This window comes from Nycticebus coucang, chromosome 5 (assembly GCF_027406575.1).
Source record: "Nycticebus coucang isolate mNycCou1 chromosome 5, mNycCou1.pri, whole genome shotgun sequence".
NCBI classification, from domain to species: Eukaryota; Metazoa; Chordata; class Mammalia; order Primates; family Lorisidae; genus Nycticebus; species Nycticebus coucang.
In genome coordinates, this window is record NC_069784.1 from 33,673,705 (window position 1) to 33,694,987 (window position 21,283).

A 21,283-nucleotide genomic window follows, 5' to 3' on the forward strand; every position below is an offset into this window, starting at 1 on the left:
AAACCTTGGCAACATCACACCCTTAGCTCTATTTCCTAATCCCATCCTTACTGACCCATTGTGTGCCCTGTGAACTACCAGCTCTAATTAAAAACTGTTGTAATATTTCACAAAGTCGTGGTTTGTATGGTGATTTTCTCATGTTTTCCAGGACCCCCTCAATGATTCTTGTGCTATTCTCCCCCAAAAGACCAAAACCGAAGTGTTGGAGTCCTTTTAACCAAGGGCCTTAAACATTTTTGGATGTCATTTAACCAGTTGTATCAGTCACTAGGTGTCTAGTAATGTAAGACTTAGCTCTGCCCTTAGTTTAGAAGTAAAATACAGAAATAAGTAGTTAACAGTAGATGCCATTGAAGATCAGTTTTAAAAAATAGCAAATAAAAACAATTTCTGTGCCTTAGAACTATTTTAATACATATGGCAATAAATGTCTGTCCCTATGAGCCATGACAGGCTCTACACAGAGGATGACAGTTGGAGGACGATAAATGCATCGGTCTTTTTGCCCCCGCCACATGTAACTGCTTCTCAAATGACATGTTTTGCCATTTGTAAAAAAAAAAAAAAAAAAAAAAAAAAAAAAATGTTTTCTAACAAAGTTATAGGTGTAAAAACTAAATATCTCATAATTACTGATATAGGTAGTATTTTCACTGCAAAATTTTATAATTCTTTAAAATAGTGATCTGACTTCTAAATGATGCCATCTGGGGATAATTGCAACATGGTTTTAAAGGTTTTCCTGAGGAAGCAGGGTTGATGGACTACTTAAAGAATTGGTGTTGTCATTATTTTACCTGATTTAAGTATGTACTTATGTCAAGCAGTTAATGCAAATAATGGCAATGGCTTCACACTAATATCCAATAAAATAAAGCAGACTAATTACCACATGATTTGATGACATTTATTTAAAAATAATAATTTTTCAATAAGTACTTAACAGTAGACACCATTGAAGAGGCTACGTCTTTTACTAGTTAGTACAAGACAGAGATTATCTACATGAAGACGTGCAGATAGAGCAAGCCAATTTGTGGGGAAATAAACACTTATAAATTATTGTTCAAGGATGTTTTTCACTTCTGATTGTCTTTCCTCTTCTGTAAATGGAGTATTTCTCCTAATAATCACGCTGAAAATCTTAATCACTTTAAGTTACTTTTTTTCTTAAATGAATGACAAAATATGCTGTCACTGGCATAAGATTAACAGAATCTTAATAAACTTTTCCAAGCACTCATTCTATATGTGTATGTATAAACACACACACACACATAAAATTATTTTCCTGGTATAAGGAAGATGGGTCAATCTCTAAGAAGAGATTGGTCGAGTTTCTCAATATGTCAAACATATGAAGTTATTTCTTTCCCAAACTTCATGAAATTGCATATGAGAGAAATGATAAGTATTTTTATTTCACGCTCTTATGTTTCACTCATCAGGGAAACACTAAAGATAATTTTGTTCAGCAGTGTTCCTTAACAGCATCTGTCTCTCCAACTAGGAGGCACGCAGGCATTCATTACACTTCCAGTCCCTCTTAGAGACAACAAGCGTGCAGGAGCATGCTCAAACTCGTTTAAAGATACATGAGAGAAGTGACTGAAAAAGTCATACCTATCACTGGATTGTATGTTGCTAAACGATGATCTATGAACATGGCTTAAATTATTTACGGAAATGCTTCTGAAAAATCACTTTTGGAATTGGGTTTTCACTTCTCTGTGAAACTCTGCATGGACTTTAACGTTATATTTGGAGCCAAACAGAGATTATGGGTAAACGTAATATGCAGAAGATATCAACATTGCCTTATAATTAATACTAGTTATTTGTATTGATCCTTTTAAACACTGTAATATAGATAATAATCCTTTCTTGATATGTTTGCAGTAATAAAACTGTTCAGTGTTAAAGTAACATTATAAACACTGGCTAAAAGAATTGCATAAAGTAAGAGACTGTATCAATGTTTAACAGTAAATAGGTATTTCAAAATAAATAATTCACCAAAGTGATTTCCATGCACATTATAGTTTGGGTAGTGTTGTCTAGTCTGGAATAGGACAGTAGTTCACACACTTCAGCAGGCATCCCAACGATCTAGAGGTTTTGTTAAAGCATGGGCTGGGACCTCTCCAGATTTCTGATTACCTAAGTAAGACTTTGAATTTCTAACAATATCCCAAGTGCTACTGTGGACCAAGGACCACATTTTGAGAACTACCATCCTAGAAAGGTAGTAAACTTATTTTGAATTTTTAAAGAAACTGAAGAGGTTTCAGAAAGAAAAAAAAAAAAAAAGGAAGGAAGAAAACCCGAGCATGCCCTATGGTCCCACAAACGTTTTAATGTGAATAAAGGACTTCAATAAATTTGCAAATATGCTTGACAAAGGTATTCAAATGAAAATTAGTCTAAACACATTTTTTAAAAGGAATATGATTCGATAAGAATTATTATGTTTTATATTAAGAATGCCTTATAGAGGCCAGGTGCAGTGGCTCACATCTGTAATCCCAGCACTCTGGGAGGCTAAGGCAGGCGGATGGCTTGAGTTCAGGAGTTCAAGACCAACCTGAGCATGAGTGAGACCCTGTCTCCACTAAAAATAGAAAAACTAACTGCATATGGTAGCACACGTCTGTAGTCCCAGTTAGGGAGGCTAAGGCAAGAGGATGGCTCTAGCCCAGGAGTTTGAGTTGCTATAAGCTATGACACCACAACACTCTACCCAGCACATCAAAATGAGACTGTCTAAAAAAAAAAAAAGGAATGTAGAGTAAAGTAAAAGAAAGGAAAGGCTGCACCATGGAGACATAATAAAAACAAATAAATATTAATGTGATGCAATATCGGAACATTAGAAAAACTTTAGATAATAGTATTTGATGATGGAAAATAATAGAGAAATTCTAATATGCCAAATATTTAAAATGTCCTAATAATTTTTAATCTCACCAAAAATATTCATTGTAGTAGAAAAGTAGTTGTGAGAAAAATACTCACGTTGTTCTATAGTCTTGTAGATATTTTGAAAGAACACTTTATCAGAGATGTTTAAATTATACTCAGAAAAAAAATCTATGAACTTCACAAATTGAAAACATATATATTCTTTGACATTACTGAATTTCTTTGACAATAAAATTATCTTACACGGGAAAACAATTCTTCACAATACATACAAATAGAAATGGTATCATCATGTTGAGGTTATGCTTTTCTCGGCATTTTTGCTAAACAATGATCTGTCCACGTGGCCTAAAAACACTTATGGACATGCTTATGAAAAAAATGCAAAATGCCAGTTTCATAGAGAGATTATCAAGGTGATATGTAAAATTATTTAAAGTATAAGCTGTGACTCTGAAAAATTTGAAAACGTTATCAAATGAAAAACAGAGGAAGAAAAACTATGATACTTAGTGTACTTACAGGAGGACCTTTTGGTCCAGGAAATCCAACTGGACCCTGAGGTCCTTGAGGACCCTAAAAAAAATAAAAAGCAGTGGAGAAAATTTAACAACATATTTTTGCTTTAAAGTTTATTTCCACAGATAAAATATGTAGCACACAACTTCTTCACTGTAGTCACATATATGGCAATATGACATGACAGTGCCAATCTACAAGCAAAAGGGATATTGGTTTTCACACTGTTCAGTACTCAGCACTGTAAATCACATTAATGCGCTTACCTCAGGAACACTTTAAATGTTCAGAATTCACATTGAAAAGGGAATAGAACATGTACGTAAAGAAATGTTCTGCAGGTTCTTTAATTTTAACTTTGGCTAGAAACATTTATAGGAGATATTTTAATTTAATTTAATTTCATAGTCCCCAAGGAAAAAAAATTTATTTTAAGTGACTCTATAAATGATCTGAATCTAGCCATGGAGAACTATAAGGGAATATGAGTGACTAGTACAAAAAAAAACCCTAGAAGATTCCTTTACCTAGTCCCTGCATTTAATATATATTTTTTAAGGATGTCAGCTTTGATCATGTATAAACTTTCTTTGTAGATAATATGAAAATAAATTTATTGCATAATTATACACACATCAACATTTGTGCCAAATACACATTTCTATTATAATAACATTTTTGGCTTGAGGCTTAATTAACTGTAATATTCCTTTCTTATATTTGCATATCTTTAAAGTGAAAAAAGTAGACTCTATTATACTATGTTGCTGGCAGAAAAGAAATTAATAAAAGGTAGCCTTTTATCACGGACTTTATCATCATGGCTCGCTCCATCTCTAATAAATAAATAAGTTAGAATTATAGATGAATAATAATTTTTAACATATCCTAAATATTATAAAAGACATATTTATGCCAACAAATACTCATTGCTTATGCAAAATTCAAAGTTAACTAGGTGTCTCGGTTTTGTTCGATTTTGTTTTGTGTTTGCTGAATATGGTAAACTTAAAACTAATAAAAAGCTATCCATACTATTATCTAACTCTGTAGTAACAGGTATCACATCTTGAAATTTTTGATTATGAGAAATTACATTTAATTTATAGAATATATATAACTATACATATAGTTAAATATGAATATATTATTTAAAAACAAGTTTACTGAAATGGGCAAAAATAGATATTTCTAATGGTACTGCAAAATTCTCTAATGGTACTGCAAAATTCTCTCACTGAACTTTCCAACTCATACACTTTGAAGAAAATCTTTTCTGACATTACTTCTGAAATTTTTCAACTATGTGCTTCAGACATTAACTAAATAGTTCACAATACTCAAAACATGTTGGCAGCAAATGAAAGTGCATTGAAAGAAAATTTCTCATCAACTACGTGGAATGTAGGAAATATGTTTTCCCTTTCTGAATGTGGAAAACACGTAGAAATGCTAACTAAAAATGCATTTCTAAATTATTTTTAAAAAACTCTTTACTTTGATCTTCAAACCGTCCTTTTCTCAGGCTTAAATTGTTTTTACAATTACAAATAATCATTATGTTGACCACACTCGTATTTCAAAATAAAATGCAAAATCAAAATTGTATTCACTTATAAAGAAATATTACTGTATGTGAAATTTTGGAATCTATAAACAAAATGTCAGGAGAAAAATAGTTTGTGGTATAAAAATAAAACTTACAGTTGTACTATTATTTATTAAGTTGTTCTATGCCAATTTAATGATTTAGCCATTTTGGTTAATTTAACTATATAACTTTCACCATAAAATATTTCAAATCTATCCATTTTCATCAACTCAAAATTTATAGGATGAATAGACTTAATTTGGAAACAGTTTGTGAAGGTGAGAAATATTTAGGGTAAGTTAATTTTAATTAAACATGAGCCAACACCTTAAATTGTTTATTCTTATGTATCATCTACTCACATTTTTGCCAAATAGAAACTAAATTTTACTTATTGTTCTTACTGCAAAAATAAAAGGAAATACTCTCAGTTTTAAGTTATAACCACATGATGTTTCTGTTTTCCTTTTGTTAAACACTAACTATATATTTCAAATAATAATAATATACAAAAATATATTCACACAGGTCCCTAATACTGAAAATCATGTGGAATGTTAAGAAATGATTTTAATTGCTTCGAAGGTAATACAGATTTTAATATTAAAATTCTTTCAAAAGGATAGCTTTCAAAAATCTGGCTAAAAAGAGGCTATATTTTGTCAAAAAAAAAATCAAACAAAAGGCATGCTTGTGCATCTGTATTTGGCTTTATGTTGTATCAATTAAAAATCAATTTACTAAATAGTGTTTCTATTTACTGGAATAGATGCTTTATCCTGAGTTGAACGTGTATTGATTGAGGCTTAATGGCTAATGCTGCTGCCAATGCCATGAACAAAATGAGTAGCAGTAGAAAAAGCGAGATGAGTGGATAAGAAGGCAAAGGGGTTTTAAGTACATTTAAAATAAAAAATGTGGCTAATGTTTAAGAGTTTCGCCTTAGGTCAGTCACACACATTATTTTTCTCTTTTCTATAATAAAATTAGTAGCCCATAAACAGTTAAGATGTTTTACTAGTGGAGGAGAGTAAATTAAGGAGCAAAAAAATTTTAACACACACTAAATTTGGTGGGTAAATGTGTACATGTATTTGCAGACATATGCATCATTGCCCAGACATTTAAACACTTATAAAAATATTAATTTTCATTTTCTATTATGTGGCTGGACCATACGTACTCTTTCACCTGGAGGGCCAGGAGGGCCATCACCTCCTGAAGTACCCTGGCAATGAAAAAAAAAAAGAAAAGAAAGAAAAGAACAATCAGTATTGGTTCCTTCTCACAGCATCCATCTGGAAGAAAAATGCAGCAAAGTCCAGCTGGGCTAACGTGGACATTACCTTTGGCCCAGGTTTCCCAGTGGGACCTCTCGCACCTCTTGAACCTCGAGGACCCTGCGTATGAAAGTAAACATAAAGTGATTTACTGTCACGCAAATCTAGAGGCACTAAACCAAGTTTTATTTTTGAAACAATAAAATAATACCTCGGAAAACTAAAGATTTGTTTAAATTGAGGTACCCACCGTTGGACCACGTTGACCCCGAGGTCCTGGTTTGCCAGCTACTCCCTGCCAAAAACAGTTCAAACAGTTTTAACAAGCAGCGTATCTCTGTAAATTATGAGTTCGATGCTGAGAGACAGTGCTCAATAGAGAAAATTTATATTAAATCATAAAGGTATACTTATATACCATACCCGTGCACCCTTCTCTCCATTGGCACCTGGAAACCCAGGGAATCCCGTGGAACCCTATGATAATAAAAATAATAAACAATGAGTATGCAATTAACACGTGCCGCTATAAACTGCAATTCTTTTGGAACGCAGTGATTCTGTCACAGCTGGTGATGTTTAAATCAAAAATTTAATTTTAGTGTATGTAATTGGAAATGAACTTACAATGGCATCTGAAATCCTGGAAGCATTGAAAACATGAATTGACAAAATATGTTTTAGTTTTTACCTTTATAAGTAAAATAATCAAATGTTAATATAGCTCATATGGTAAAAACAGCAATTAAAGGACATTTTAAATATATATTATTTTAACTTATAATTCTACTTAATTGCTTCAACTCTTAAAAATTAAAATTCTATTTTCATAAGAATGAATAGCTAAGTATTAAAACAGATTTTGTAAAAAATTTTCTCTCAATTTACATTACAGTATTTATGTAATTATAATTTTCAGTTAATGCCTTTAGAACTGGAATATTTTTTACACCTTTAGAACTGGATATTTTTTACACCTTTAGAACTGGACCAAATTTTATAGACTGAAAACCTCCCTCCACCTTTCCTGTTTGGTATCTGAACACAGTTATATCCAACTAGGAGTCTAACTCACACAGTCATGCATAAAATGCTGTTTTGGGAATTCTAAAGACATAGATTAAAGATTTATATTTGCCATGTATCAGGGTAAGTAAGTTTGGTACACCACTTATCCTCTTTGGGTATAGTTTTTTTCTTCCACAGAATAGGGCAATATATATTTAGGGTTCCTTCAATTCATGGGATATTAGAATAGTAGACTGCAGGATATGAAAATAACGATAGACAATAAATAATGATTTCAAAATGTAATAAGCACATAAAAGCATTATTTCATTTTGTCCATAAATGGTCACATTTTATAGATAAAACACAATATAACCACCAATAATCAAATATCTCTATTTCATTGCTGCTTATGCCTAAATTTTTATCTGCTTGGACAGTTATTTATTTGATTTACTGTGACTGGTTTGCCTCATCACTGCATCATGAAATAGACCAAATCATGGTTCAGATCTCTGCTCTTTAACTTACTATGAGATACCGCAAAAGAGTGGGGGGAGGCTTCCAAATATTTACTTTTCCTGTTCAGACTATTTTATGGATAAATGCTGCAACATGTAAGATGTCTAGCAGTGAGAAATAGACATCGCAATTTTACACACTTCTCCATGAACTAAGAGAAATATAACAAAGCTTTCTTTGACTTGAATACATTTCTTGCTTTTTTGAATCCACTCATTTGCACTAAACTACCTCTAAAAATAATGTTTTTCTGATGGTAAGTGGTTCCTCTATATCATCAGCATAAATGTCTCCTCTATACCTGGATAGTCTGGAGTGGATGCTAAAAATATCAATTGTCAAGTCACACTCAAGACCTACTGAAACTGAAACAGACTCTCTGTAAGTGAGGTCAAGGAATCTGCATTTTTCCAGCCTCTCCAAGTCGCGTGTGCTGTGGAGTCTGAACTCCTAGAACAGCGGTTCTCAACCTGTGGATCACGACTCCTTTGGGGGTCGAATGACCCTTTCACAGGGGTCACCTAAATACATTCTTCAATCATCCTGTAAATCAGATATTTACATTATGATTCATAACAGTAGCAAAATTACAGTTATGAAGTTGCAACAAAAATAATTTGATGGTTGGGGGTCACCACAACATGAGGAACTGTATTAAAGGGTCGCGGAATTAGGAAAGTTGTGAACCACTGTTCTAGAAGCTGTATTCTTAAGTTATGTGCAGTTGGAACTGCCAGGTGTAGAGTACCACGTGTTACCAACATGCAGGAGATCTGTTCCCTTAGTGAAGGTAGTAAATATTTCATACTTAGCAGGCAAGTAGGATGCTACCCATTTACATTACCTACACAATGCTATCAAAGAAGGTAAAAAAAATTGTATGTGACACCTTATAGTAGCTGATGGTCAAAATAATAACCCTAAATGTGCTGCTTTTAACGACGTGTTTCCCAATGTAGTTTGAGTCATGTCTATAAAACAAACTTGTGATCAATGTGAAGACAACTGTTAGGATATGTAATATTCACACGACAGGGGAAGATTTTCTGTGAATTAGATTTTTTGAAAGACTTTTGAAGTCTCTTCTTTTTCTCTATGAAGAATCAGACAAAGTTACACCTACTAGAGTATTACTAAGGTACTACTCCAGGAATTTGACAAGCAAGTATAATTCAGTATGGAAATAAAAATTTGGGTAGGGCAAATAATTATTTCTGTCCTGATTAAAACTGATAACGAATCATATTTATAGACACTTCATCTTTAAAAATTAATCTTCTGTGTCAATTTTGGATTTTTTAATTTATGCAGTCTCTCACTTCAGATTATTACCAACAGTACGTATAATTAGGTTAGGAAAAGTCCAAGTTGCATTTGAGTCCTTCCCCTAGGCGTTGTGCCATAGGCCCCTAGATGGTGCCCGTTAGGTGGGAGCATACTGAGACCCTTCCTCCTCCTGAAGGGTCTTCCCTCCTTCTCCCTTCCTGAATTTGTGTTTTTCCTCTCATGTAGGCCTGTAGTTGTTTATTTATTAGTTATTTATGAAAAGGCATTATCCATTTTATATGGGAAACAAACAAAAGGAAAAGTCAAAGTTTAACTGTGATATTAGCTCAATCATTAAACATAGGACTTTCAATTTTATTTTAATGCTATGTGAAATATAAAAGTATACTACCTTAAAATAGATTTTACTTTATAAAACAGCTATTCCTTTATAGTACAGTTGGTGGTATGTCTTTTGAGTATCCTATGGTTTAAATTGCAATTAAGTCATTAGATAAATTATAGTGTCCAAGTGTAGGTCTTAAACTGCTTGAAAGAAATTAGCAACCACATTTCCTTTCTAGTACAATAAAGATCTAAAAGGATTCAAAATTCACTAGTTTCCACATAGGAAAAAAGTGTGAAGCTGTCTTTGATCTTTGCTGTGTCCATAATTTTTGTTTTAGAACGAAGAAATCTAAAATCTTTTGAACACAGAAAGAACTTGAGTTATAGAGAAAAGTAACATAAAAGAAATCACGATCAAAATTCCAGGCATTTAGGTGAAAGAGTAAAAAAAAAATGTTGGATTCCTTTAGGAAGAAACATTCTCTTTATTTTGTTGCATCTTGTTAATAAAAATAATTCTAAGAATACTGATCAAAGAATTGTTTTAGGAAAACACACACAAAGAGTCAGAATTTCAAAAACACTCATTAACATTGTGCTCATTCAAGTAATATGACAGTTTTTTCTTTACAAATCAAAACAAAACAACACCACTGTTGCAATTCAATTTAGCAAATTGGTAAAGAATTCATGAAGTAATCTCAGGATAGCTTGAAGTCCCATGATAGGCAGTGAGTGGCTTATTTTTATTCATGATATTTATTTATTTTGCTTGACCGTTAAAAGAAAGAAAACTGGGAGGCAGAGCAGTATATTAAGACAATATTTAAAATTTGAAATTATTAATCATTGTTCAGAATGTAGCCAGAAACATCTACATGATGTTTGTATTATTTTTTAAATTATATATACAGCATGAATGTTGTAGAAGGACTCAATATATTCAGCATTTCTACACAAACAAAAAAGTAATTTTTGGAAACTCAGTGAAAAATTATAAGACAAAACAAACAAAATAATTTTTGGTCTTTTGGATATACTCCTAGTAGAGGATTTGCTATATCCAAAAGACCAAAAATCACCTTGCAAAGAAGATATTTGCACCAGATTATTCATTGCAGCTTAATTCATAATGTTTTCCAAGTCATGGAAGAAGCCCAAGTGCCCATCAACCCACGAATGGATTAATAAATTGTGGTATATGTATACCATGAAATACTATGCAGCATTAAAAAAGATGGTGACTTTAGGGTGGTGCCTGTGGCTCAAAGGAGTAGGGAGCTGGCCCCATATATCAGAAGTGGCAGGTTCAAACCCGGCCCTGGCCAAACTCTGCAAAAAAAAAAAAAAAAAGATGGTGACTTTATCTCTCTCTCTCTCTTTTTTTTTTTTTTTTTGTAGAGACAGAGTCTCACTTTACCAACTTTGGTAGAGTGCCATGATGTCACAGGACTCACAGCAACCTCTAGCTCTTGGGCTTCCGCGATTCTCCTGCCTCAGCCTCCCGAGCAGCTGGGACTACAGGTGCCCGCCACAACGCCCAGCTATTTCTTGGTTGCAGTTCATCCGGTGCTGGGTTTGAACCCACCACCCTCGGTATATGGGGCCAGCGCCCTACTCACTGAGCCACAGGTGCCTCTCTTTTATGTTTACATGGAGGGACCTGGAACATATTCTCCTGAGTAAAGTATCTCAAGAATGGAGGCAAAAGTATCCAATGTACTCAGTACTTCTATGGAACCAACTTACATTTACTCACAATTCCTTATGAAAGACAGAACACAACTACAGCCCAGGATGAAGGAGAGAAATGGAGTGGGAAGGGAGGGGAGAGGGAAGGTTTTATAGAGGGAGGGTAAATGGTGGGACCACACCTATGGAGCATATTGCAAGGGTACAAGTCAAATCTATCAAGTGTAGAACATAAATGTCTTAACACAATAATCAAGTAAATGAGGTAAAAGCTATATTAATTAGTTTGATGTAAGCACGTCAAATTGTATAAAAAAAAACACATTGCACCCCACCTATGCGTAAATGTTTTCACGATCTATGTGTGTATGACTTAATAAAAAAAAGACAAAACAAAACAGTAAACCTAAAATAAAAGCCTAAAGCATAATGATCAGTGCACACAAGTCCATGCAGTTCACAATCGTCAGGGCAAAGAACGTTTTGTCTCCCATGATTATCTGTGAAACTTATTAATAAATATATGTTTGAGGATATTATATACCCAGGATTTTCCCTGTCTGCTATATTTATTATGTTAAATGAGTCGAACACAGACAAGTAGGTACAACATTGATATAGTCTCATGTACGTATCATTTAAAAATGGCATAACTACACTATAACTAATCAACACTTAAATATTAATTTATTTAACCCCCTTATTGTAACTACTCAAAGTCTGCCACACCTTAATTTCATACTTCTGGCCTCCAGAACTGTGAGAAATAAACTTCTGCTGTTTTAAGTAATTACAGTCGTGGAGATTTGTTGTGGCAATGCTGGGAAACAAATGCAAATGGAAATGAGGGCAATAGAAATAGAAAAAGAGGCATAAATTTTGTTTTTTTTTTCCTAAAAATAGGTGGTAACTCAAACCCTTATGGTAACAGAAAGGAAATGAAAAGCTATTATACATTATTTCATCAACTTCAAAACTTCCAGAATAGGTCTACACATTCCAATTCCAAGGACATCCTGATGACTCCTTTCTTTCGAGAATCTGTCTCTTAAAAATACGTCAATCGTTAATCACTTGTTTAATCATCTAGGCTCTCTGCGCTCCCTATCCCAGCTAGTCATTCACCCATTTTCCTCTGTAAAATTATATTTTAAGCACTCATGGTTTCGCTGGTAGAAACTGTAAGGTAATCATATAAGATAAGTGTTTTTATGAAATGTTGATAAACTATAAAAATTAAGCTAATCGTTTTACCTTCGGACCTTGTCTTCCGGGGTACCCTGGTAATCCTGGAACTCCAAGTTTCCCCTAAAGTTAAAAAAAAAAAGAATGATAATAAAAGCAATTACTCTAAGTTGAATTAAGGTACTTGTACCTATATATTCGAGCCACCCATTGGAATACTCAAAAGGAAGATTTACAAAGTTTAAGCCATACTTTTACTTTTATTATATTTCTTCATGTGAGTTGGAAAAGAAAATTGCTGCTTTGGGCACATTTCTAAGACTATACTGTTGCCTAATTTCAGCAATGTTGTGTAAGTGATGTTACCTTCTTTAGAGACATGAAGCCTTGATCTAAAGAGAATTTTAAACCCTCTGTGAATTATAAAGCATGAGTAAAAACACCTAAGGCTTTTTAAAATGAAATAATACCTTAAGTTAATTAATTTAACTGGAACACATTTTGATTTTATCACTCCAACTATGGTAAATTTTTTTGATAAAGTCATTTTGTATATCCCAGTCTAAATATAAAGTCACCATGAGTTATTTAACTTTTCTCAATGACTAAGTAAAATTTAAACAGATATACAAAGAAATTTGTAAACAACTTTGGAGACAATTTTTTCTTTTATTCAAATATCTGCAAATAATCTGGATTAAGCGATGTAACCTATGTTGAAGCTATAGTTAATTATAATGATGTTTTTATGTAGTGTTCATTTCTCTAGGCGGGTACGCAACTATTTTAAGCCACTGCAATGAGATTACCTCTCACTTGCAAATGCCAAAACCAATTGTAAGTTATAATGAAGTCCAACGATGTAAAACATATACTAAGCAATTTAAAACATTATAAAAACAAAGTTAGCCTCTTGAAATTTCTTTCCAACCAAATCATTAAAAAAAACAGGTACAGAGACAAACAAAATAAATTGAATAACATATATTTATGGAATTTTACTGTGTATCATTTTCCTTAATAAGATACTTATAAAAGCATACTTCTACATAAAGTATTATTAATGTCTTAAATATTAGCAAGCACAGAATCAGTATTTCCAATCTACTATGAAAAAAAGGAAAAGAAACAAACATAAGTCCAAACTGGTATGTGCAACGTTAAAGGTGAGTAGAACCTTATGGCAAAAATAAATATTTTGCTGGACGATGTGAGGCAAGAAATTGAGGACATACTTTATGACCTTGTTATTACACTTCGGTATATGGAACTAAACAGTTGTCTGAATCATGATCAAGACTGGATAGGTAAGTAGTCTTCACACAGAAAACTTGCAAACACACTCTTAAGAAGTATACTTTTAATAATGTCCCCTTGGATACATCAAGTTATCATAACTTGTTTTATGCCATCAGTTTCAAGGTTAATGAAATTCCCTAATTATGCTCACAAGCTATTTGTCATCTATGCCAATTACCACATGAGAATTATACTCTTATTCATCTTAGAGTCATTTTGAAAAAATTCAGACAAAAAATTTGTGTTCTCAATATGATGATAGGAAACTTCAATAAAGGGACAAATACTAAAAATAGAAATGTTACAGAACAGGAATTATATAGCAGTTTAAATTCTAGATATCGTAAAATAGTTTGTGTGACAATTTATTTACACATAATAAAGCTAGGCTAAGACGACAAAAAAGTAGCATTGTGGTGGGCGCCTGTAGTCTCAGCTACTTGGGAGGCTGAGGCAAGAGGATCACTTGAGCCCAAGAGTTTGAGGTTGCTGTGCGCTGTGACGCCAAAGCACTCTATGAGGGTGACAAAGTGAGACTCTGTCTCAAAAAAAAAAAAAAAAGACAAGAAATCTCAGAATAACTTTCAATTACTGGCAATTGAGCGCTTTACATGGAAGGTTGAGGGCCTTGTTCATCCTGGTCTGCCGGGATCTTTCCTACTGCAGCTGATACACTAGGCTGTTGTCCATCAGTTCACAAATGACAACTTTGTGAATGCATGAAACTGTAGAAGTTTCAAAGTGAAAAACTGCGTAAGAACTGTCACATCAGATACTTCATTATGATATGAGGAAAAGTTCTGTATTTGCCCATTCACAATCTCAATACCTATATATTTTCTTTCTGGGATTGAATGGTAGGAAGAGGGAAAGATGATAATTTTCTTAAATAGCATGAGATTTATCTTTTAAAATAATGGCATGATTACTGTAGAAAATGTAGATTTTCTATATACATGCCATATACATAAAAAGAAAGGGAATCATTCAAATTATGCTAGCAAGTGTTTATTATTATTTATATTTATGGGATAACACTTATAATTTTTTTCACCTAAAATCACATAACATTATAAAATGTCTACCATATCATGAAATAGTCTGTGAAGGCATAATTGCATCTTATTCATATATTTAAATGTAATAGTTGCAAATATTGTTGACATAATACATAATGCCCAGTGACTCTCAAACCAATGGATATTAGAGTCATCTGGGGACATCTGAAAACATAATTATGCCTGTGTCAACACAAGATCAATAGTGAAGTCTTTTTAATTGGGCCTGATGAGAGTATTTTGTAAAAACGTATCCTTTGAAAATTCATGTTTAAGTACAAAAACAGAAAAATGTACATTTTGGTTTGAGGGAAAAAGACGATTTTACTTGGTCCACAGCAAAAGTACATAATTTCTGTGAGGTAGATAGTTAGGAACTCTGGCTTTTCTGGGGTGCTGGGGGACAGCAGGCAGGTGCCCCTCCTGGGGAAGAAGGCACCCTGGCTACCGGCCAAAGAATGAAGGAGATCCCCAGTCCACAGGCCAGGTGGCCCAGGCACAGTAGGATTTGGAAAATGACATAGAGTGACCTGAGGCTAATTGTCATCTCATTTACTGTCCATCAAAGTGTCTCCACAGTGACATCTGAACAAGGAAGGCCCCATCCAGACAGTATAAAATAGAACACCAGACCACAACCAAAGGCTTTTTACCATGACAGGGCATCCCTGGCAAACCTGTCTTGCTCTGTAATCCTGTATCTTTCTCTTCCTCTGTAAATCTATCTTTCTCTTTCTCAATGAACTTTGTTGCGCGCTTGCCTTGATTTTGGTGTGTCTGGTCTTTCTTCGGCCAAGAGCACACCAAGACCCGAGAACACAGACAGCGTCTAAGTCTGGCATTTTCACTTACTCTTTTTTCTTTAACCACCTCAAATTCTCAAGTGTGAAAGAGCTTTAAGAGTGGCTGGTCTGCGTGGCCTGGGAGAGCAGAAGGGAGCAAGAAGACATGAATACAAAAGAAGTCCCCATCTTGGCTTTTTTTTAAACCTTAAAGTGGGTCTCGCTTTGTTGCCTTGGTAGCATCCAGTAGTATCATCAGAGCTCAGTGAAACCTCAGACTCCTGGGCTTATGTGATCCTTCTGCCTCAGCCTCCCGAGTAGTTAGGACTACAGGAACTTAACACTATGCCCAGTTATTTTTTCTACTGATCTCCCTTTGCTTGGGGTAGTCTCGAGCTCCTGACTTGAAGCATTCCTTCTGGCTGGGCTTTCTGGAGTGCTAAGATTACAGGTGAGAACCAAATGCCTGGTCTTGACCTCAGTAATCTGAACTATTCTAAAATGACAACGTCGCATCATCAGCAAGAGGACCTGTAAAGTGAAAGTCATGTACTAACCTTTTCTCCTGCTTGACCAGGAGGACCCAGGTCTCCAGTTGGGCCTGCTCGACCCTTGGGGCCTTCAGGGCCATCTTCTCCTCTTGGGCCTACTTGACCAACTTCTCCCTACAGCACAGATAAATATCCTTGTGACTTAAAACATATCTGGAGATTGAAGGGCGTAGATTACAGTTTATCAGGAAGTCAGATTACTCAACTCTTGGTGTGTTTACTCATGTTGGGCTTATGACAAGGAGGTTTCCAAGGGTTTGACTGCATCAACCTCTCCATTACTGAATAAAGAGCTGAATATCGTCTGACATTGGAAACGCTACACAAGCCCGATGGCCATATATGACATTAAGTTCAAGTTCATGTTCTACAACATCACGTCTATGTTGTAGAGAGAGAGAGAGTAAGATTAATTAGCCCTTTGGAAATCACGGTTGGAACACAAGAAACATGCCTCCATTTTGGACTTGGTTTTATTTTTAAGATAGTAAGAACTAGGAGATGGCGGTTATACCCCCATACTAAAATCAGGCTTCATGTGAACTTTAGGGAAACAAAAGTATTCTACATTAGGACTACGTGCTCAGATATATAGGTTACTATGATATCAGTTATAAAAGAAATTTTCCCTGAAAAGCATTTAATTTGTTTTAGGTAACTCATATTTTATTTCTTAGAAGTTAGATATACTCCCAAAATCTTCCCTGAAAAGCATTTAATTTGTTTTAGGTAACTCATATTTTGTTTCTTAGAAGTTAGATATACCAGAAAATATATACCATTTTACACTCAAAATACAAGATCACTATATAATCAAAATTCATGAAAATTTCAGACATAATTTTCAGGTAGCATGGCTCACTACATAGAAACAAAATTTAGAACAAACTACTTAAAAGAAGTAATGTGATTATAATTTTCTAAAATTGTGTGTAGAAACAGTAATACACGTGTGGGTACACGTGTGTCAGTTATGAAACGTACATAAATAAAACATCTGAAAGACAATACTACACTATCTCCACAAAAACTTAAATGCTTACTCTTTAGTCTATATAAAAAGCTAAATAAGTAAACTCTCAGACAATACTAGCATTTTTATTTATTCCATTCGTGGTATGTTTAAACCTAAGAAAAAGAATATGCATACGTATATATGTATACACATACCCATGTAATAATTTTATGTGCTAGTGCATTTTTTTTACTTACTCTGTCACCTTTAAGACCCATGTCACCTTTGAATCCTGGAAAGCCATCTTCGCCCTAAAAAATAAAACAGGAGTTTAATTGTTATTTGGAATAATTTAAAATATGGCTATATAAAATATGGGGTGCTGATAATCAGGGAAACTGGTTTTGAATAATGTCAATCCTAGTTGTATAACTTCCTGTCTAGCATTCGACCCCTGCCATATACACTCTTTCTCCACTGTCCTCTCAGAAATCCACAATTATTGGGTATAAATTACTCTAGGTAATTCTTCACAAATGTATCCATTAGATCTTCTCTCTTATAATCTTTTATAATAACATGTATTCTAAGCCATTTGTGCAAATAAAAATATATTTAAATAATTATAATTTTAACTTTGGGTTACAAGAGTTTTGGTCTACCAAATAAAATGATTGTTCCCTTAACTTAATAAATTTTATCTATGAATTTTATACCATGTCTTTTTTTTTACCATATGCTTTCAATGAATACCTTCTAGATAAATTTGTTATATATTGTACAATCTACCTTCAAATAAAATTAATTATTAAAAAATGAAATTGATAATATCCGTTACATGTACATATGCCCAGACCTGTAATGCTGAAAACTGGGCATCCTTTATAAAGAGCGAAGAAATTTTGCCTAGGAAGTGTTTGCTACCATTCCTACTGAAATCTGGCCTTTTAAAAGCTACTTTTGTTCCCAAACAACCTTACTAGCTCTTAATTACAAGGAAAAAATAAATTCCTAAGAAATAATCATTCATGTATCCAATAATATTAATTGATCAATAACTCTGTTCAAAATGTAATGAAATGTTTGAGATTTTTGTTTTACTAATAAAACCTGAAGTGGAACATTTGTAATCATCTTGTAATCATTACACAACACAGAATCAGTGTTCAGAGAAGAAAAAGTGATGAAGATAAAGATGATGGTGGCGGTGCTGGTGCTGGTGGTTCTTGTGGTGAGGCAAGAACTAAATGGGGTAAGTTTTGGTGGGGGAGCTGTTACTGCAGCTGGCAGGAAGTAGAAAATGACTTGCACAATTTCAGGAAAGACCATTTCAGGCTGAATATAAAAACGAAGCTATGAAGGACAGGCACATATACTTCCCCATCTGCTGTAAAAACGACCCCTTTAAAACACATAACTGATCACATCAATTTTTACTTTAAAATACCACAATGGTTCCAAATTGCCAATAATTTATATAAGCCACCTACTCACCCCTCACTCCAAAATCTAGCCCTTCTTCACCTCTGCAGGTTTTGCCTTGAATTCCCTTCCTTCCCCACCCAAAAATCTGGAATGGAGTTAGAGAAGAAGTGAATTATTTGTGTTTCCATTTGTGATACACTTGCAAATCCTTTCCCTTCCCTGTCCATTTGGAGAGCCTGTAGTCTTCCTTCAATTCTGCTGTGAAGCCTCCTCTGACATCAGTCTTTTCCTCCTAAAATCAACCTCTCCATCCCGTGTGCCTCCATCAAACATTTATTATTGCAACAATAGTCCATTCTGCATTTAGTAGATCGTAGGTTGATTTCCTTCTTCTCAACCGTAGAACACAAGAATAATGCCTCAGCTAACCTCTGAGTCTCCAGTGCCTAATACATTTTTTCCCGTTTAATAACTATGATGCACAATAAATGCCTAACAACTGCCTAAAAGTGAGTTTGGTAAGGTATGTTAAAGTCCAAAAAATACAAACTACTAGGTAGTTATGAATCTAGGAGAGCTAAAGGAGGAAAAAGGGATCCAAATTGGTATCTTGTCTAACTCAAAGAATTCTTTCTGACAAGCCTAGAATTTTTCTTCAAGAGAAAAACATGGTCTTTTCAGCATTCTGATCATAATGTGGTCTTATAAGGAGCAAGAGGATCTCTGTACTGAACACAACTGGGCAATGGCAAAGGCTTAAGGAGCTAAAAATGACCACTTAACTTCTTATTAACTACGGACTCCATCATCTTCTCCCTGGAGAGAAACCTAATTACGCAGTTGCCAGGTTTAGTTTAAAGAATGCTGCATTCAATGTCTAAAAATCAATAACGGTTTTTAAGACTGTTTCAGACAGAGATTTATTTGCTTATTTGCTCACTCATTTATTTGAGAACTCAATGGTCAAGATGCTGTTTCTGTCTTGTCTTTCTTTTCTACATATTCACAATTTAAAAAATCGTATGATTCAAATTTGGCATATCCTTCCAACAAATATCATCTTTTGACAAGTGACATATCAAGTTATTAATCCTCCCGGTACTAAAATTGTCAGATCTGAAGTAATCTTAATCTTTAATCTTAAGGATTAAAAAAAGAAAGAAACATAATTTTAGAAGTTGCATTAAAGAATTCGCCTATGCCACTTGGTTTATTGGGCTGTGTTGCTCAAGTTTAAAGGGACAGATCTGAGACTAAAACATAGAGAATTGTAAGCATAATGTATTAACTTGTGATTTCAGCTTTATTTAACAATTAACATTATACATTTAAAAACTTGACTTTCTTTTTTATCTCTTACAAGATAAATAATCATCTTTTTTTTCATTAGACCGAGTTTCACTCTATTTCCCTAGGCTAGAGTGCCATGTCATCAGCATAGCTCACAGCAACCTCAAACTCCTGTGTTCAAGTGCCCCTTCTGTCTCAGTCTTCCAAATATCTTGGACTAAAGGTGCTAGCCACAGCACTTGACTAATTTTTTGTAATTTTGCCCATTTTAAGCAGAGATGGGCAAAATTCTTGCTCAGCTGGTCTCAACTTCATGAACTGAAGCAATCCTCCCGCCTCGGCCTCCCAAGTGTGCTAGGCATGAGCCACTGCACCCAGCCCAATAATCATTTATCTTACATACTCAGAAAAACAAAATAAATAATGTACGTTAAAAATTCATCAGGGCTTGATCTTACACAGAGTTTGAAAGTAGGGAAGATTCTTACCATTAAAAATTTTCCATTAATATTGATAAAGAATTTCTCCAAATCTGCAATTTAGACATCCAAATTGCATTCTGTTCTAAGGTATAATTCACTACTTATATATGAGATAGAATAAAAAGTACAGCTGAAAATGCCTTAGAGATATTCTGAGGACATCTCTTCATTTTACAGACTTAAAATGAGGCTCAGAGAATGTGATCTCTCGTTTTATATGTCTCATTAGTAAACTTGTGACCCTCAATTAAAAACTTTAGTGATTTTCCCCTATATATACTTGTTCCTTCTGAGACCATCCACACTGAAAAGCAATAATCACAAGACGTTTTCCTACATACCAGCAATATGTTTATCTTTTTTCCTGCATGTGTTTCTCCTCACATACATCTCATCATCTGTAATTTTTTTTTTTTTTTTTTTTGTAGAGACGGAGTCTCACTTTACTGCCCTCGGTAGAGTGCCGTGGCATCACACGGCTCACAGCAACCTCCAGCTCTTGGGCTTATGTGATTCTCTTGCCTCAGCCTCCCGAGTAGCTGGGACTACAGGTGCCCGCCACAACACCCGGCTATTTTTTTGTTGTTGCAGTTTGGCAGGGGCTGGGTTTGAACCCACCATCCTCGGCATATGGGGCCGGCCCCCTACTCTCATCATCTGTAATTTTGTTTCGCTCTCTCCCTTTGAAACTACCCTTCCTTCCAGCAAATTTGCAACATCCGTACCACAATTAAACACCTTCCTTTCAAACACTGTTGCTGCCCTGCTAAACCTCCTTGGGGGGCACCAGAAAAAAAATGTAATGGATATCTTAAATGTCTTAACAAGATAAATTCTAAACTGAAACAGTATTTTTTGGTACAGGCGACCAAAGAATCAGAAGTTAAACCCCCCTTGAATCATTACTGAGAACAGTTGTCAATTTAGTAAGACACTATCAAGCCCTTCCTTGTTATCCTGATGCTGGGGTGGGGGGTTTATTGGTTCCAGAACCACCTGCTATTGCCAAAATCTGTGATGCTCAAGTTCCTAATGTAAAACGCCATAGTATTTAGTGTGACCTATTCACATGCTCCTGTATACTTCAACTCTACAGTACTATAAA

At 34.3% G+C, this 21,283-nt stretch overlaps 1 protein-coding gene across 3 annotated transcripts in view; it reads right to left on the reverse strand.

Moving 5' to 3' along the window:
- Positions 1–21,283, reverse strand: part of COL11A1 (collagen type XI alpha 1 chain) — a 209,532-nt gene that overhangs the window by 85,551 nt on the left and 102,698 nt on the right. For all 3 annotated transcript variants that reach the window (XM_053591954.1, XM_053591955.1, XM_053591953.1), the window contains 8 exons: positions 17,239–17,292; positions 16,033–16,140; positions 12,406–12,459; positions 6,739–6,792; positions 6,566–6,610; positions 6,382–6,435; positions 6,219–6,263; positions 3,448–3,501 (listed from right to left, as the gene is read on the reverse strand). In XM_053591954.1, the coding sequence (XP_053447929.1) occupies positions 3,448–3,501; positions 6,219–6,263; positions 6,382–6,435; positions 6,566–6,610; positions 6,739–6,792; positions 12,406–12,459; positions 16,033–16,140; positions 17,239–17,292 (468 nt within the window). The remainder of the gene's footprint in view (positions 1–3,447; positions 3,502–6,218; positions 6,264–6,381; positions 6,436–6,565; positions 6,611–6,738; positions 6,793–12,405; positions 12,460–16,032; positions 16,141–17,238; positions 17,293–21,283) is intronic.